Below are 19,719 nucleotides of genomic sequence, written 5' to 3'. Positions count from 1 at the left end.
TTCCTGCAGTGTGAATCCATTACTCCATGTTGTAGTTTCCAGAGCAGTAAAAAGCAAACTTGCTCACTCTCAATATTACATCCTTTCAGATGTTTAAATATGACTATCATGTTCCCTCTTAACCTTCTCCTTTCCAAGGTAAACATGCCCTTCTCCCAGTGCTGCTCTTAATAGCTATTAGTGTGATTACTCCAGAACAAGTGATAGGAGCATTTCTGGCTAGTGAGCCAATATAAGAAAACTCATTTGTATGTATGGGACAGTAGGAAATCTACTCTTGCTTAGAAATTTAACTTCGTGTTTGTCTTGCATTTTAAGGTGTTGAACAAACTGATTAACATGAACCTCAGAGTATTTATGAACTGTCAATCCAAGCTCTCTGAGATGCCTCTGAAAAGGTGAGGGAAAGTGGGTAAGATGGAAAAGTAGCATGAGCTATCTTAATGTAGCTTCCATATCTCTGTCATAAAACCTATTTACAGCATTTTAAATACTGCAATTAGATCTTATGGTAGAGGTATGAAGGCTTCATAAAGTTGCATTAAGCGCCTTTTTTACTGACTTCAGTAATGGAGGGAACATGTCTTTTGTGAATCTTTTGCTTAATTTACCTTCTAAGTACAGCTTTTATAACTGCAACAAATCCTGTGTTTCATCAATTTAGAATTAGATTGGTAGAAGTGACACAATAAATTGCCTGAGAACTGAGCCTATGAAATGTTGGTAGTGACAGAGTTCCTTCCGGGTGATATTTCATGAGATGAAAAAACTGTTGTTGAAAAGGAAATGGCAGAAATACCATACATGGTGTGACTGCATAGTCTTTGCACAACACAATAGAGCAACCCACCATGACTGAGTTAATCCCTGCATTCCAGTCTGACTAGGCAGGAAGATTTTGAGTGAGATGCATGTTGTACTACGAATTGACAAAGTCCAAATTTGAGTTTTGTTGCTGACAATGTCAGTAGTTTGGTGACATTTTCTAAGGACTGAAATACTATTCATCAGCTATGATTCACAAACATTTCAGTTTATCTACCTGTTAACATCACAGCTCTGCAACTAAGATACCAAGCTTAGATCTGTAACTATGTTTTGCTTCAGGGAAGAACCTTGCATGGTTTGAAAGCTTGCAGCTTTAGGCTTATTAGGCTGATGTTTCTATTCGAAAAGAAAGGAAGTTACTTGCTTTGTCCCGTTTAGAAAAAGCACTTGATCAATATAGCTCCATTTCAGTCTTTTACTTTCTCTTGCTCTGGTATCACTTGTTAACAGATTTTATAATTAGGCTTCATGGATATAGAAATCTGTCAAGATTTTTTTTTAAAAAAAGACATATATTGAAAAAAAAATAACTGTCACCTATGCTACTAACATACTTTGGCACAATTTTTTAATTTTAGTTTTTACCGCTATGTTTTGGAGCCTGAGATCACTTTTACAGCAGACAAACAATTTGCTCCTGGTCCAGTCGCCAAATTCCTGGATATGCCTCAGTCTCCCTTATTTACTCTGAATCTAAACACTCCAGAGAGCTGGATGGTGGAATCTGTAAGAACATCATATGATCTGGACAATATTTACTTAGAAGAGGTAAGTTCCAGTTCATGTCTAAATGTGGAATCAAGATTCAAAGCTTTCAGTCAAAATCTTTTAAATAATTAAAGGTTTTAACCGCATTTTAAAATTTGCTCTAATTAATAGGCATAGTCAAGTTAAGAGAGCAAGCTGCACAGGTATATTCATTTGCATTAGCCTTTGACAAAAGTTGTTGTTTGTTTTTTAAAAGGAAAGCCACTGTTGCTTTTCTTATATTAGTAAGAAGCTGAGGAAACTGGAGCTGGTATTTTAATCAGGATAAAAATGTTTGCATATGGTTTTCTATTCTACATTCTACAATTTACATTTCCAAGCCATTCTACACTGAGGAGGGAGCAAGCTCGCTGAATTAACTGTGAAGTGTTTTTAGTATCCAGATCACCAGTTCATAAAAGTGAAAATATTTAACAAATTGAGGTTTTGGCAGAAGAGAACTTAATGTGAATTCTGTATTCGCTTAAAAAGAAGATTTTGTGATCAGGTTAAGATTCATTTTGAGTAGGTTACAGTTTATCATCATTCCCCCTCATACTATTTCTGTGAAGTAAGTTAGATGGAGAAGCCTTGAACTGGTCAAATCCATTCAATAAATATCACAGCTGACCCAGTGTTTGAACTCCAGTGCTATCTCTACATACAAGCTCAGTGTTCTTTTTGTTGCATATCACTGACTCTGATAACCATATACAGGGCCAAGATTATTGGAATAATGGAATATAACCTGTTAGGATCATAATCTATTGGGTAGCGGAGTTTCAAAGGTGTTTCTTTAGTTTATTGGGTAATGGAAGATTATTAGGCACATAAATATTTTGTTTCTATTCAATGTTTCTTTAAAGATTCAAGTAGACATCTTTAAAAACAACATGTTCATTTTACTCATAACTTCATGTATTTAAAGATACAGGTACATTTCTTGTCAGGTTAAGCTTTAAAATGTTTCTGTTTGTATCTTTAACTTATAATCTTCAACAGTCTCTTCAAAACTATATTGCTTTGTACAGCTCTCTTTAACAACAGTCTACTTCCAAGGGACTCAAGCCTCAACTGATTTCTAACTCCTATAACATTGGCATCAGTACTTAAACAGACTTAAGCCTCAACATCTTCTGTCATCCTTTTATATTATAAGCTTTTAAAAAAATATTTAAGGCTTTTAGGTGAAATTAGAACTGTGTCTTATATCTCAGAGTTCATGTTGTGTTTTGATTACATCTCTCAGTGGCTGATTATTCTTGGCAATAGGATGTGCATTTTGCATGCTAAAACAGTGATGGTCTTTTTCACAGGTGGAGAGTGTAGTGGCAGCTGAGTATGAATTGGAGCACCTCCTTTTGGAGGGTCACTGCTATGATATCACAACCGGGCAGCCCCCTCGAGGTTTGCAGTTCACACTGGGAACATCGACAAATCCTGTCATTGTTGACACTATTGTTATGGCTAACTTAGTAAGTGACTGCTTTTCTCACTCACTGAACCAAAACAAAATGTCTTTTGAAACAGAACTGAATCCAAATGACAACTGCCCTTTTCTTTCCATCCCCATTTATTACAGGAGCCATTCAGAAACTATTACTGAAGCCTTATTTTTACTGGCAACTCTTTTCATGCTTTCAGTTCTTCTACTTCCCCCAGATGTGTTTTTTTTTAAAACACAGTTAACGTATAATACCAAACAACAATCTAAAAAGTAATGGATCAACAAAGGTTAATGGCAGTGGATTCAGTGTCTTATTGCATTTCTGAAAGAAGAGTAAAGGAAAGTTCCCTTTAGGAAGGAATCAGTAGATCTTGATATTTTCATGAGAACTTCATATTTGGATGGAAATTCTTAAAAATATGTAGACCTAGGATGAATATATTCTCAGTCTTTTTGTTTTGGGCTTTGGATCCCAGAAACTTCAGCCTGGATGGCCAGTGGTCAGAAATCCTGGAAGGTGAAGGCCAGCACATGTTGAATACCAAAGTTTAAGAACCAACAGTTCAGAGACTTGCATCCTAACAAATCCTGCATGGCAGATTGTTAGACTGGATGTGCCTTATGGTTTTTTCCAAACGTATGATTCTAAATTAATTTAAATTTGAGTCCAGAAATGGTAAATATTCATTGAAGTCTGAATGAAAGTAGTAATCCTTGCTGATTTGAAACTTGATATCTATCACATACTTGACAACCTCAGACTTACTACATAACCATTATGTACAGTAGAGTCTCGCTTTTCCAAGCTCTGCTTATCCAAGGTTCTGTATTATCCAGTGCAGTTTGCCTTTTAGTAGTCAATGTTTTTGTAGTCAATTTTTCAATAAATTGCAAAATTTTGGTGCTAAATTCATAAGTACAGTAATTATTACATAACGTTATCGTGTACTGAACTGCTTTTTCTATCCATTTGTTGTAAAGCATGATGTTTTGGTGCTTAATTTGTAAAATCATAACATAATTTGATGTTTAATAGACTTTTCCTTAATCCCTCCTTATTATCCAACATTTTCGCTTATCCAATGTTCTGCCGGCCCGTTTATGTTGGATAAATGAGACTCTACTGTATATGCAACTAAGAAATACAGAGCATCATCAGGAATATCAACTTGTTGTCAGCTGAGTGAGAAGTTTATTACTAATACGCTGTCTCATAGGTTTTCTCTATAATTTTTTTTTGTCTCTGTCTACTGTACAGGGTTATTTCCAGTTAAAAGCCAATCCTGGTTCCTGGTTTTTGAGGCTCAGAAAGGGAAGATCTGATGATATATATAGAATTTACAGGTCAGTCATTTTAAAAAATTGCTCCGGTTTTACTATTGTAATGAATATCTGTGAGGAACTTTATGGTTTATAAACATGGCATTCATACTCCCCCATTGACAGAAAAAAAATTGAGGATTCAGTACTTTTGGCTTTTCTTACCTTCCCTAAATAGCTAACTAGATGTCAGTTGAATGAAATGTACAGTTTCATATGCAAATATGTAAATCTGTGCTTGAATCCTTTTTGATTTTTTGTCACAATGTTTTGATAAGCTAAGACAAGCTCATTTTGAAAAGTAGGGAAGAAGTTACAAAAATATAATATTGTATCACCACTGATGATTGTGTTAAATGTTTGTGTAATTTCAGCCATGATGGTACAGATTCTCCTCCAGATGCCAGTGATGTTACCGTTGTTATCAATAATTTCAAGAGTAAAATTATTAAAGTGAAGGTGAGATTGACATAGAAATATTTTAATATTTTCATCAAGGTGTTCTTCAGTCTGGTTCTTAGTTTGTATCTGTTACCGACTGTTTATTTATTTTACTATAGCTTGCTATTCCTATGACATCTGCTGGATATTCAGCCTCCTTTTCAAGACTTAAGAATAGACTACTTGATGGCTGGGCAAGGAATGATAGTAAATGTCCTACATATTAAGAAATTGCTTGATTGGGGAATTCAGTTCATTTGCATGTTATTTTGTACTGTATGAAATCATGTCGTTAATTCACTGTTCTGTCTTTGTAGGTTCAAAAGAAATTAGATATGATAAATGAAGATTTACTAAGTGATGGAACTAATGAAAATGAGTCTGGATTTTGGGAATCTATTAAATGGTATGCTTCATTGTCTGTTCTTCAAGGCTAGCAAGTTGCATTAATCTAAAAATATACCTTGACATTTTAATTGTACCTGATATGAAACACATGGAATTGGTGGGTTACAAATGGGTGGTAAGACGCAGTAGTTTGAGTGTTGGAATAGAAGTCTGGAGACTAATAAGTCAAAAACTGATATGGACATGGAAGTAGACTTGGTGGCTTTGGGCAAATAACACTCTTTCAACCTCAGAGGAAGAAAATGACAACGCCCTTCTAAATAAGCCATGCTTTTAAAAAAATGATAGGGTTGCTGTAGGATTTCTATAGGTAATAGAATCATAGAATAATAGAGTTGGAAGAGACCACATGGGCCATCTAGTCCAACCCCCTGCAATGCAGGAAAAGCACAATCAAAGTACCCCTGACAGATGGCCATCCAACCTCAGTCAGAAACAACTCGAAGGCAAATTGCTACTACTACATCACTTGGACAATAGTTTAAATAGATATATCTATATATCCCTTGCACTTAATTGCATGTGGATACATTTTTAAAAACTGCAAAATTATTTTGACTTTCTGGGCAACTATGTTATTTTTCTCTGGCAGAATTATGCATGATGGTCTGATTTATCCTAAGCAAGAGCTATGAAATTATGCATGCGTATTTCAGCTGAATGTTTCACTGCCAAGAACGGATAGGTCTTTTATTTGAAATTGTGGACTCTACTTGTTCATGTCATAGAAAACAGCTTCTGGTCTGAGGAATAATTTGAATGCATGATTACTTGATAATGCCACCCTTTATCCATGAAGCAAGGACACTAATACTTGAAACATTCCCAACCAATGTTGGCTAAGAACTAGATGTAAGCCAGCCAGGAGTTGGCATCTACATTCTGTGTCGTTAGAGATTTGCATATTATTTTGGTTTTGGTCTCTTTAGGGGGTTTACAGGTGGACAGAAGAAAGAAGAGGTGAAACAGGATAAGGATGATGTAATCAACATATTTTCTGTTGCATCAGGCCATCTATATGAAAGATTTCTCCGGTAAGTCTAAAATAAATATTAATTTATCATGAAAGTTTGGGAGACTGTATCTTGTGTTTATGAAATATGTGCTCTTGCATAAAGGCTTTGTCAGAGAAAGTTACTGTGATCCAAATTTATAATAACTTCCACCACTGCAACAATAATAAAGTGGTGCTCTTCATATATAAATAACTGCTTGTTTGTATGTAGGCAGTTATACATATTTAATTCTGGCTGTCTAACAGACAAGGTAGAAAAATAAAGCTTTTTCTCTTAGGTGGTAATAACAGCTATTCATAAACTTTGTGCTTTAATTTTTGAGACAGATAATGGCACCCAAAGACTATGAATCATAAGAATTTTTCCATGGTTTTCCACTGAGTTCCATAGCCTAGGAAAGTTCATTTGTAGACTTCAGTTCCCAAAATCTGGAAACTAACAATTTTTCCATGTTCCACAAGTTTCACATCAGATGTTCCCAACTTCAGAGAATGATAATTTGGGAGAGTCTTCTGAATTTCTAAAAAAAAGGTTTCCAGAAAGCATTTGGCTACAATACTGTAGGGTTGGAGAAAATCTTTTAAATATCTGTTGTGCCTTCTTTCACAGTGGCCATTTCTGCAGGACAATTAAAACTTAAGACGTCTCACTGAATCAGACTAAAGACCTATTTTGTCTAACAGTCTGTTCATACAGAGGTCAGTCAGTTGCCTGCAGGAATCCTACCAGCATGAAATAAGTGCAACTGCGTTTTTTGTTAGCTAACTCTTTTAGTTTTTATGCAAGAGTAGTTTTATTACCCCTGCAATGTTGGAGGGTGACCAGAGGTAGTGTGTGTTTATAAAAGTGTGATGTATAGCAAATACAATTTTCAATGGAGCTTGTTATAAGCATGTGACATTGAAGGTGTGGCATTTGATTTGTGCTAGTTATTTCACATGCTTAATAGGTTTGTTTGTATTGTTTTTATTGATCTCAACAGCATAATGATGCTATCTGTACTGAAACATACAGCCACTCCAGTGAAATTCTGGTTCCTGAAGAATTACCTGTCACCTTCATTTAAGGTTTGTTGCATTGAAGAGTTTTATTTCTCATTTGTTAAAGTTTGAAACTTGCAAAATTCATCTTTTTCATATGTAGATTAATGAATATTAACCCCAGCGTGGCGGCTAGATTGGAGTACATACTTCAGGAAAGTTTTGCAGATATTAACAAAACCCAGGAAAGGATGCTTCCCATCTCTGTATTTATTAAGAAGGCTTTTTCACCATTCTTTTGACAAAAAGGGCTCCTATACAAATTTATGCTAAATAATAATAAAACAGACTCTGCTGACAAGATTATAAAATAAAGGCCACAGCCCAAAAAAGAGATACTTTTTGGAGACAGGAGGAAACAAGCAAAGATGGTTGTTAGTGAAGGTAAATGACAGGAAGAAAACTGATACATTTGAAATGTGATGTTGGAAGAGAAATCTGTAAATACAATGACCTGCTAAAAAGACGGGGAACAATCATGCTGGAACCTACTCTAAAAGCCTATATCATGAGATGATGTGACTAACTGGATACTAGGTAAAGTTGAAAACAGTAGGAAAAGAGGAAGACAACAACACAAGTATAGTCAATAAAGGATTTAGTCATGGACTCCATGGCCCTGAGTTTGCAAGACCTAAGTTTGGCTCTTAAAAAGAGCCATTCTTAGGGCCACCATAAATTTAAGCCAATTTGATGCCAATTAAAACAAGAACGTATGTAGAAACCATTGGAATTTTGGGTTCATCACAAGGCGGACTGCTGCAGCCTTCTGACAAGCCTTAATCAGAATTGCCAATGATAAATATTTAAGGGAATTTCATTCTAGAAAATCCTTGCTCTATCTTATATGAACTTTATACTTCTTTTGCTAATTATATTCGGCATATAGGAGGTATTAGGGGGGGAAAATAATCTAGTGAGCACTGTGTTTTCAGAACATACATGACTAACATTTTCTAGTTTAACATATAAACTAAAAACAGACTTTCCATTCCAGTAACCAAGTGGGCTGAATTCAACAGGAGAAGGAGATGGGGAAGAAGAAAATAAGAATATTTAGTTACTATACATGATTGATTCCCAAACCTTGGCCCTCCAGTTATTTTGGACTTTAATTCCCAGAAGCTCCAGTCAGCTTTTCCTATGATTAGGAATTTTGGGGGCTGAACTCCAAAACACCTGGAGGACCAAAGTTTTGGAACCACTGATCTGTATAGTTAGATCCATACAGAATGATCACGTAGGGAGTGACATTTAATCCTAGTGAAGCTAATGGATAAGGTCTTTCTTAATTCATTTTTCTCTGATGGAGGCAGGTAGAATAGGCTTTGATGAGAACAGTTCTGAAATGGTCAAGATGGTTCAGGATTGATTATTGTCCTCTTCTTATAAGATTATTCCCTCTTCCCCACCCCCTGGAACAGGAAATGAAAAAAGCCAAACCTGATTGGTAGCCAGATTCTGTTACACCTTCCTCTTTTAGCTCATACTTTTATCATTATGCATGAGTAGCTTGTATAGTCAAGTGCACTTATTTTAGAATTTGAGACTTTTTTGTTTTATCTTTAAAAGTGCTGCAATGCTGTCCTTGTATCAGCAGCACTAATCTCTATTTTATTCCAGGAATTTATCCCATACATGGCTGAGAAATACAATTTCCAATATGAGCTTGTCCAGTATAAATGGCCACGATGGCTCCACCAGCAAACAGAGAAGCAGCGCATGATCTGGGGTTACAAAATCCTTTTCCTGGATGTTCTTTTCCCCCTCGCTGTTGACAAGTTTCTGTTTGTAGATGCTGACCAAGTAAGTGGTCTTGAAAAACAATGTGATCACTGCAAATTTTAATTGCTTCATTTCCCTTGAGAAAACCTACTAGTAAGATTGTAAGGTAGGGTGACTTTGAGGTAAAAGATTCAGGTGAAAGAATATGAAATAACTGGGAATATTCAACAGAGTTCACAGACAGTTGCTTGTCAACCAAATGTTCCTTCCATTTATTACTTATTTGAAGAATGGCAATAACTATATATAATATAGAACTGGAACATGACCATAATCTCCGGCTTCTGTCTAAATTTCCTATCCTTATTCCCATTTCTAGTAACAGTTTAAAAGAGAGATAGAGGGAGAAAGAGCAAGACAAACATTGGTTAAACTTAGATAACTGATTTTGAAATTTGTGCTCTACATTGTGAGTTCAAACCAACCTTTAGTAGTAGAAGTAGTACATTATAAGATGCAGAGAGAGGTAGAAAATATGCAAGACTTTTTCATTAGGCTTGTGCAATCTGGGTAAACAGTTATCCATTTTGGTGTCCCAAATTTCAGAGGGGATCCGGATCCATTTTTTTGGGAGACTCCCGAATCCAGGAAGACAGAAATCTGTTTTCGATTTGGGAAGCTGAAAGATTCATTTCCTATCAGGCCCATAATGGAGGGAATTTCCCAGGCTCTCCTTCTCATCATTTTAGGAATTTTTGTACTTATATCCTTCATTAAAAGCATCAGAGTTAAGATACCACCTTTTCTGTGATCCTTTCCCTTCTGTCTGTAGAGGAGACCTGGGTTTAGTGCTTTGCGAAAGCTGTTTCTACTCTAGAGGAGACAGGAGCTGCAGGTGCGCACACTGCACAGCTCTCTCCCTGCAGTTTTCCAAGGCATTTTAAGGGGGCTTCCCATTTCCCAGGGAAGGAGAAGGGATCCTACCCTGGTCTTCCTTAAAAATGCCCTCCCTTCTCTCTTTGTTGAAGGCCCCCTCGCGCTTCAATCTCCTTTTTGCTTCCAAATGAAGAGAGAAGGGAGGACTTAAGAAACCTCGCTTCCTGTGATCTTTTACCTTCTAATGGCTGTCTCCCTCCCCGCATTCCATGTGTAACCAAAAGAAACTGAAAGCAGCCGGTTTTTGACAGCCACTGTTATGTTGCAGTCAGTAAAAAAATGGCTGCGGAGCCCATGCTGTTACAGGCTTCTGAACAAGCCAAAGGCAAACGTTCAAAACAAATCTGTGCATAAGCCTATTTTTCACCATTTTCTGAAGGCAGATCCAAGTTAGAGGAAAGGACAGTGTGCATGATACCCTTTTCTTCTTTCTTGAGCCCCTATCTATGACGGGGGAAAAGGAAGAAGGCACTTGAAGTTCTTGGAGGGATGACAATACACCTTTCAACCTTGGATTACATATAGTTCAGAGGATGCATGTCTAGATCTGGAAATGTGTCTCTGACCATGCTGAAACAATATGATTTCCTTGGTTATAGGACAGGAGAGCAAGTTTGAAGGTTGGGACTGCCCATTTATACCTCATATTTCAGCCTCAAAATATTTTCAAAATACTTTAAACTAAAAACGGTGAACTATTTTTCTTCAGATCGTTCGCACTGACCTCAAAGAGCTAAGAGATTTCAACTTGGATGGGGCGCCTTATGGTTACACACCATTCTGTGAAAGTCGCAGGGAGATGGATGGCTATAGATTCTGGAAGTCAGGATACTGGGCAAGTCACTTGGCTGGAAGAAAATATCACATCAGGTGAGCAGATGAAAGTTAATGTTCACTTGCTTTTGAAAAGGCACTTAAAACTGCTTACTCCTGCTTGATACACTTGAAATGTGCGTGAGTTATGTTTGTGTGAATTGTAGGATTTGCATTTTTTTAAAGGATGCCCACTTTGGTTAGTGTAGCCTAACTACCCAAAAGATACCAGATCCTGTCTGATTTTGCAAGCTAAGCACAGTCAGCTTTGGTTAGTACTTGGATGGAAGATTGACAACTAATACCAAATTCTTCAGGCTATATTTCAGAGGAAGGAACTGGCAAAACCATTTCTGAATATTATTCACCTAAAAACACCCTGTGAAATTCATGGGGTTGCCATAAGTCAACCAGTGACTTGAAGGAAGATGCAATGATTTATAATAACTTTATTCTTATAACCCGCCACCATCTCCCAGAAGGGACTCAGGGCGGCTTACATGGGGACCAAGCCCAGTATACGGAAGGGATTAAAATTACATAATTAAAACAAATAAACAATATAATTAAAACAATTAAAAACTGAAAAGTAAAACATCATAAAAATACAGCCATCAACATCAAAACCAGTGCTGGAAAAAGACACATAGTGACTCAAATACTTTCTCTGTTCTTAGTGCCCTCTATGTGGTGGATCTGAAAAAATTCAGGAAGATAGCTGCTGGAGATCGGCTCAGGGGACAATATCAAGGACTTAGCCAGGATCCTAACAGTCTCTCGAATCTTGACCAGGTATTGGTGTTACTGTCATCTTTTAAAATATAGAAATGCCTCAAAGTTGCCCAAAAGCTTAAGATCCCTCACCAAAGCTTTAGAAGAAATAAATGGCTTGTTTTTAAAAATGTTACCTTATTCCTAAAAGGATTATCATTCTGTTCCAGAAAGTAATGAATTACAGATAATGCTGTTACTTGGTAATGACTTTTGTTATGTGAACTGAAATCTGGACAGAGAGATTGTGCAGGATAGATTGTATCCCCTAATATAATTTGCTAGATTTTTTCCTTTAATATTATTTCTTGCCAAGTAGCCATTGTAAGGTTTGGTAATTTTTTTCCCTTTAAGTCCTGGTCAGCACAAATATCTTGTGCTTGGGCTCATTTTATTTATGTATTAAAAATATTTCTGTATCACTTTCCAACCCACAAGAGTTTGTGAGGCAAAGAACAAATAAAAAGTCACTAAAATGACATAAAATTAAAATAGTTTAAAACAAATTAACTCTTTAAACATTACTGAAATGAGTCTAAAAACAATCATAGAATCCAATTTTGAAACTGAAAATACTTTCAAATATTGAATGCCATGCAGGACAGCACTGTTTTAACTGTCTGCTGGAAACATTATAATGATGGAGCCTGCTTAACTTATTTGGATAGGGAGTTCCACGATTGAGATGCTTTTATAGAAAACCTGTTGCGTATTCCTATCAACCTAACTTCACAATATGTTGGAATACACAATAGCGGCTCCTTTAGTGAGCTCAAATTTCTGGTCTTTCAGATCTTAGGTTATATCTGATAATATATTCAAAACCCCTTTACAAAGGTACATTTATCTTGAAAGAATGGTGACTGTGTTTTCCTTTAAACAGGACTTACCCAACAACATGATCCATCAGGTGCCCATTAAATCACTTCCCCAAGAGTGGCTTTGGTGTGAAACATGGTGTGATGATGCATCAAAGAAGAGAGCAAAAACTATTGATCTAGTAAGGATCTTTGTATATATAAAATGAAAAGGGGCTACTTTCTCTCCTCACTTATCCAAAGTTTTGGATTATCCAACCCAGTTTGCCTCCCATCCCGATCCACAGCTGTTTCTCTAGGCAGCAAGGATTGAACTTTTTATTGATTTAATTTCTGACAATGTTGCTACTGCAAGTTCATTTTATGCAATTCTATCTTTATTTGTAGTCAGTTTGTTAGTAGCCAATTTTTTGTAGTCAATGTTTTCAATATATTGTGATGTTTTGTGCTAAATTCATAAATATAGTAATTACTACGTAACGTTACCGTGTTTGGGACTGCTTTTTCTGTCGATTTGTTGTAGAACATAGTGTTTTTGGTGCTTAATTTGTAAAACCATAACGTAATTTGATGTTTAATAGGCTTTTCCTTAATCCCTCCTTATTATCCAACATTTTCACTTATCCAACGTTCTGCTGGCCCATTTATGTTGGATAAGTGAGACTCTACTCTCTGTGTGTGTGTGTGTGTATATATATATTCATTTAAAGAAAACAGGGGTGTTTTTCCACAATATATTGCTTTCATAGTTTTTCATACTGGTTTTATCTTTTTAACAATGACCACACAGCACTAAAAATGTCCAGTTTCAGTATTCTCAGGGGACACTCCATGCAGTAATCTCAGAATTAAGAGGATATTTTGATACAATAAGTTTTCTTGTTGTTACGTGCATTTGAGTCCACTTTGACTAATCTCAACCCTAGCATAGATCTTCTTTGGCAAGATTTATTCAGAGGAGGTTTATCGGTGTCTTCCTCTAACAATCAGAGTATAACTTGTCCAAGGTTTCCATGGCTGAGTAGAAATTCAAACCCGGATCTTTCACAGTCCTGACCCGAGACACAGATGACTGAAACATGCTAGTTCAGAATATTAATGATGTATGCCTTTGCATTCTAGCGCTAAATCTTCTATTGTTAGGAGACATCTGTGCCCATGAATTGTCATGTATAAAAAGAAAAAGCAATCTAACATTGAAATAACAGAATTTATTATTTAATAATTGCAAGCAATTTTCCTTTCCTTATAAATGAATCTTGGGGCAAACTATCATATCTTGATTGCTAAATTAGAGTATCACTGAATCTTTAGATTGTATCAATGTTTAGAGACTTCAGACCTATGTCCTTAACATATGGGAATTTATAGATAAATTGCATACATTTTGTCATTTGGGAAAAAAATGTCAGCCCTTAGGACTGTGATAGTGAAATTCACTAGAGCGCCAATATAACTTTTCATATCCACTTAATGTTTGGAACTTGAATTATGAAGACACTGTTTAGTAGGGTTTCTTTTCTATATTTATGAAAGGCAGTGAATGTTTTACCATGGACCCCTGTCTTATCTCTCAGTGCAATAACCCAATGACCAAAGAGCCAAAGCTGCAGGCAGCAATGAGGATTGTTCCTGAGTGGCAAGATTATGATCAAGAAATTAAACAGCTACACAGCCGTTTTCAACAAGAGAAAGAATCGGGAACACTTTTTACAACAAATGAAACAAAACAGCAAAGTCAAAAGGGTAATTCTTTCCTTTCAATCTATTAAGAAGGCACAGTTATCCCAAGGTCAAATGTGCATGACATTGTAGAATGACACCGTAGCTTTTGTTTTTACATTTCCAGATAAACAAAAGCTTATGTAAGACCATTAAAGGCAAAATGGAGAAAATGTTGTGAGCCATGTAAATATGAGCTCAGCGGAAATGAAACTGCAACAACATTTGTTCTTTTGTTTTTGTATTTTATTTATGTTCCTTGGTGATGCTCATCAGTTTACTTCATAAATGTACACAAAAGAGTCTGTAGCTAACTTGGTTGAATTCTTGCTATATAACCACTACAAATATTTGTATTTGAGATGGGAAGTATTTTTCTCTCTATTGTAATAACTTAATATACACATTTTACTATTATGAAGATAAGAATTCTCATTGAGAGGCCAGGAAATGATGATGGAAGCAATATTCGCTCATAATGTTGACTTCTTGGCATAAGAGCAATTGATTATTTGTAGAGATGTGTGCCTAATGCTAATATAAGCTAATAGTGATTGATTTTAGAGAAACATCTCTAAAGCTGACATAAGCTAATAATTGGGTTTTTTATAGAGGCATGTGCTTTAATTAGTATGATATTTAAAAAGCAGAATTATCCGCATTTCCACATAACTTATATTTTTCTTTCTTGTTTTTCAACAGCAACAGCACGCACGGAGTTATGATCCATGGTGATCAATCAAGTGAGACTATTTCATAGACAATTTTTTCTATCAAATGCTAGTTTTTTTCTAGTATGTTTGCAAAACTGCTGAGACACTGAAAGGGGCATTGATAATATGTATTACCTGAGATTGAATTTGATTTTAGCAGATGGAATAGGACCTGGATGATGAAGATTAGTATATCTGGTGTTCTTTGAACTTGCCAGAAAATGAAGGCTCCACAGAGGAATACAGAAATGGATGGTCATGATGGAAGGATGTTGAACAGCAGTTTCTTCATCCAGCCTTTGGCTGAGTCTACAGCAGGAAGTCAAGATTCTTTGAGTCGCCTCTTCTTTGCTCAGGAGCCTAGAGAAAAGGTACTACTTAGAGGGGAATAAACACTGAATAACCACAGGCACTTCCTTGGTTCAGTGTCCTGAGGTAGACCTAACTCTTTCAGGTTTGAACAGGCTTCTCATGCCTTGAACTGACTGATATAGTAGTCACAAGTATCAAATTGATTATGTTTTCCCATCCCATTTATATTCTTGATCCTGGTAGTTCTTGTATTCAAAATGAGAGACATTGTGAATATCATATTTGATAACTCTTGTAAAACAAATGACAAAACAATCCACCCAACTTTTGAAATATACATTAGCCAATAAGTGTGTATTTTAATGAAGCGGCAAGATGTGGCATCTAACATCCCTTTTCCACTGTAGCATTTTTCAGCAGTTTTGCCAAATTACTCTGTTGTAGCAAAATAACAAAGACTCTTGTGACTTAAAGGTGGCACAAGACTTTTTGTCATTTTCCCACTGCAGACCCGAGGGAAAATTTTCCCTCAGCTGTTGAAAACTGCAAAGGTAATAGGGTATTTTTGTGACTATATTGCTTTTATGAATGTATTTTTGTTAATGCAAATCTGTGGATTCTTCCTGATTATCTTAAATTTCCTGAGTTTGATTTTCCTCAAACAAAAAAGTGATGTCAGGTTAATAAAGCTTTAGAGTTCCTATACCTTTTCTTCGAATTCTCTTCTCTTGAGCCTCATGCTCTCCAAGTCACTGTTACTTTGATTTTCCTAATATTTCTTTTCTTTAAAATGTCAGGCTGCTTTTGTTTTGACAAAATACATTCAAAGGTTTCTGCAGCAAACATCTTCCTTCAAGTAAAGGACATTTGAAGGATGAATAATCTTGTAATGTTTTTATTTTTCCATTACAAATATCTTCATATGGAGCAACCTTCTCCAGTATGTTGAACAACTGCTTGCAGGTTTACACGTGAAAATCTTGATGAATGTGTCCCTTTAGAATAATCAGAGTGGAGATTGTAGGATCTTGTTGAAGGCTGTGTTCATACTTAATACTCAAAAGATATTCAAAAATAGATACACAGACTTTTTCTGTAAATAAGAGATAATAATGTCTGTTTCTGTGTGCAAAAGACTTAAGTTCATGTAATTACACCTATGGGAAATAGCCTTTTAAAAGCAGCCTACTAGATATTTATTCAAGATACTAACATTGTGAAACTTCGTAGGTTAGAACGTATTCCTATATTAGAACCTTTTTATAAAAGTTGCATGATTTTTCCTGCTACTTACAAAGGAAGTTTGCAAGAAAATTGAAGTCTGAAGCAATGCAAATCAGCTTTAAACCCCAAAAAATCTCAGATCTTCATGGTATTCAAACAGGCAAGCAGGCTGGCTAATTTTGAATAAAAAATAAATAAATAATAATAATAAACAACTTTATTTATATTCCGCCTTATCTCCCCAGAGGGACTCAGGGCGGATTCCAGACATAAAAGGCAAACATTCAATGCCCAAACACAACAACAATACACCCATAACAATTTTACTTGAATTCAGTTTTTCTTTTGCATATTCTTTTTCTGTTAGTTGAGAGAGGAGCTTTTGTTGCTGGAAAAACATTTTGACCCTCCAGCTTTGGCTTCATCATTTCCATTTTCTGCCTCAGGAGGCTCCCTTTAAGCTGTTAAGAAAGCTTCTTCCTTTGGTACATGCTTCTGGCTTTCCCTTTCTCTGGTTTGTGTATATAAGAAAAATGCCACTGGGAGCTCTGAAGATGTTTCAGTACAAGCTGTTGTCCTTTTATCCCTCCTTATCGGAAAGGGTTTTTATTTCTTTGCTATTGTTTTAGATGTACTTCAATCCTGCTTTCCCTCAGTGAGCTTAAGGCATTGCATCTGATTCTTGTCGTCTTTACTTTATTCTCCCAATAATTCTGCAAGGGAGGTCAGATACTCAAAGCATGACCCAGTGTCATCCAGTAAGTGTCACAACTTGAGAGATCTAGAGCTTGGGATTTCTAGATTCAGTTCTCCATTGCAACCATGACAGCACACCGATGGAGACAGTGCCAACTCTCCACATATTAAGAAAGGGCTAGATCACCAGGGTTTCTGACTCCCTCCCTTCATTTGAGCAAACTCTTGAAGTGAACTATTGAAGCAGGTTTTTTTTCTAAGAGGACTAAAATTGAACTTGGACTCAGATATAACTTTTGCTACTGAATTCTGTCTCCAGTCGTCCCTTTTCTCTGTTTCATATTTGGATACAGTTAGTGGATCTTGTGGATTTAATAAAAAATAATAGCAGCAGATTTCACAACATTGACGTTTGCCCACTCTTGGCCTGGGTAATACAGAATGCACTGTGTGGCTCTGTAACACTTCACTTTCATGAGGCATCTGCTCAACGCAGGACTTTTCTCAGTTTTATGAAAGTGGGAGAAATTGCAAACCATATGTTTGGCAGAGTAGATATTACTTCACTTGGCTACAGACTAATCAATACCTGGCCATGCACACCACAAAGCATGCTGTATTGGCTCAAGATTATTCTGTCTGTCAGCTCTCGGTTCAGAAAAATGAGATCTTGTGTGCAATTGATTATCCGGACTGCCCAATTGATTTACAATATCAGGAGGTTGATGGTAGAAAAGGGAAAAGCATACTTATGGTGTAAACTGATGTGTGCAATACAGCATGAAGATATGTGAGTATCCTAATAAGGGTGATAGGCTGAATTTCTAGTTGTGAATAGTGCTTTGGAGAAGAAATGTATAATTTTCTAGCTATTTATGGGTAACATAAATTTGAGTTTAAAGAATTGTTTGGCAGCCTTGACATATGTACCGCCAGATGAAGCAGAACATATAACATTGCTCTACGGTTTGTTTTTAATGGCACTTGGAAAGCTATTTAATAAACTGACTGCAGCTTTGAGAGACAGCTTTATATGACTATTAAGCTTCATAAAGAAGATTCTTTTAAATTCACCCAAAGATATGTTCAAGTGTGATCCATATTTACCAGTTCCAGCATCAAAGAAATGGAAATGAGAAATACTTACATTGAAATATGTTTCCGGACTAGTGAGATCAGGTTTCTTTTTTAGGATAAGGCAGTGTGATTTTCTCCATTCCTATTCTCATTTATGTTAAAGCTACTGTGTCCCAGATTGGGTGGAATACAAGTTAACATGATCTGTCCTCAGGTTTGCCTATTAAATCCAAGAGCGATATAAATAATGAACCGCTTGCCTGTGACAACTGCTCATCAGAGCTCTGTTTGAATTATGGCAGCATAGAGAAAACATTGCTTATTGGTGCAGTTGCTTCTCTGCTACTTCAGCAGATTGATCCGAGGTAAAGGAAATGCCAGTTGAATGTGGTTTCAGATTCACAGCCACCTTGTATTCATACTGAAGATAACCAGGAATGCAAGTTTTGACATTCTCTGCATTTTTGTGAAAGTTCATTGCTTGCCTAGTTGTAAATATTTAGACAGTATTCTCTTTTAAGTGGTAAAATCCATTAAAAGTACTTCACCAAGCAACTTTAAAATGGATGGTAGCTGAAACAGGAAACTAGGGATTCAGATAATAAAGATTCCTCTTAAATCTATTATGCGCAAGATGGTGTTGGGGCAAGTAAATAATAGATCTCACATAGGGGAACCAAAGCATGAGAAGACAAAGGAAGAAACATGAGATACGAATTCTTGTGTAGGACAGTGGTTCTCAACCTGTGGGTCCCCAGGTGTTTGGTCTACAACTCCCAGAAATCCCAGCCAGTTTACCAGCTCTTAGGATTTCTGGAAGTTGAAGGCCAAAATATTAGGTTGAGAACCACTGGTGCAGGATGTATTGTAACTGCCATTGAAATTATATGGATGACACAGCTACGGGATCTGTGTCCCTTACATATATATTATAATATATATGTAAGGAACACAGATGCCTTAACTGTGTCAAGCAAGTCTATATTAGTGGCTATGTACCCGATGGAGTACAGTCCTGTAAACCAAGAGGTGATGGCAGAATATCCTATGTCTGCTTCTCATAAAAGTGGGATAATGCTTACTTTGATTATTTTGACTCTGTAGATTTGGTTCATTTATAAGCTTACTTTATAATCATGAGAATTAACACTAGAAGTAACAAGTAATTATGAAATGCAATTGGGTAAAAAGGGAGGTTGTCATAAAAACCTATTATTTGTATAGCAACATCCAAGTGGCATTATTGTAATATTTTAATCATTTATATTCTGTCCATTTTGCCTGAAAATGGGGCTCAAGGCTGCTAACAACATGTTTAAAATAATACCAATTAAAAACAATTCAAAAGTTAGAGCAGCAGTGCTTCAACATGGTATTCTCCAGATATTTTGAACCTTTCTTCCCATCATCCCCAGCCACCCAGTGGAGTGCTGGAAGTGGTAATCACAAGGGTCACATAATCACATAAGGTTGTTCAGTATGCTTAACAGTTAATAGTCCAAATTTTGTTTAGAAAATTGGTTATGCTGTTATTTCTACTTTTTACTCTTTCTTTTCCAAGACATAGAAAAAGGGTTAGTCTTAAAATAAAATACAGTTGTCCCCCTTTCTTTCACAAACTTAACCTCATGCTATTTTCATATACTTAAGAGGCAAAGCAAGTAA

At 36.2% G+C, this 19,719-nt stretch overlaps 1 protein-coding gene across 3 annotated transcripts in view; it reads left to right on the top strand.

Annotated features, from left to right (window-relative positions):
- The window catches only part of uggt1 (UDP-glucose glycoprotein glucosyltransferase 1), a 52,459-nt gene extending 36,697 nt beyond the window's left edge, over window positions 1-15,762 (top strand). For all 3 annotated transcript variants that reach the window (XM_008106476.3, XM_016992144.2, XM_016992143.2), the window contains 14 exons: window positions 319-398; window positions 1,407-1,596; window positions 2,892-3,050; window positions 4,281-4,366; window positions 4,717-4,801; window positions 5,101-5,189; window positions 6,121-6,225; window positions 7,190-7,274; window positions 8,871-9,053; window positions 10,618-10,778; window positions 11,399-11,513; window positions 12,376-12,492; window positions 13,888-14,056; window positions 14,735-15,762. In XM_008106476.3, the coding sequence (XP_008104683.2) occupies window positions 319-398; window positions 1,407-1,596; window positions 2,892-3,050; window positions 4,281-4,366; window positions 4,717-4,801; window positions 5,101-5,189; window positions 6,121-6,225; window positions 7,190-7,274; window positions 8,871-9,053; window positions 10,618-10,778; window positions 11,399-11,513; window positions 12,376-12,492; window positions 13,888-14,056; window positions 14,735-14,757 (1,647 nt within the window). In that variant the 3' untranslated portion in view covers window positions 14,758-15,762. The remainder of the gene's footprint in view (window positions 1-318; window positions 399-1,406; window positions 1,597-2,891; window positions 3,051-4,280; window positions 4,367-4,716; window positions 4,802-5,100; window positions 5,190-6,120; window positions 6,226-7,189; window positions 7,275-8,870; window positions 9,054-10,617; window positions 10,779-11,398; window positions 11,514-12,375; window positions 12,493-13,887; window positions 14,057-14,734) is intronic.
- Window positions 15,763-19,719: the final 3,957 nt, after the last annotated feature.

This window comes from Anolis carolinensis, chromosome 3, assembly GCF_035594765.1.
Source record: "Anolis carolinensis isolate JA03-04 chromosome 3, rAnoCar3.1.pri, whole genome shotgun sequence".
Classification (NCBI taxonomy): domain Eukaryota; kingdom Metazoa; phylum Chordata; class Lepidosauria; order Squamata; family Dactyloidae; genus Anolis; species Anolis carolinensis.
Note: the sequence above shows the minus strand (reverse complement) of the source record. Positions and strands in the feature narration are given on the sequence as shown.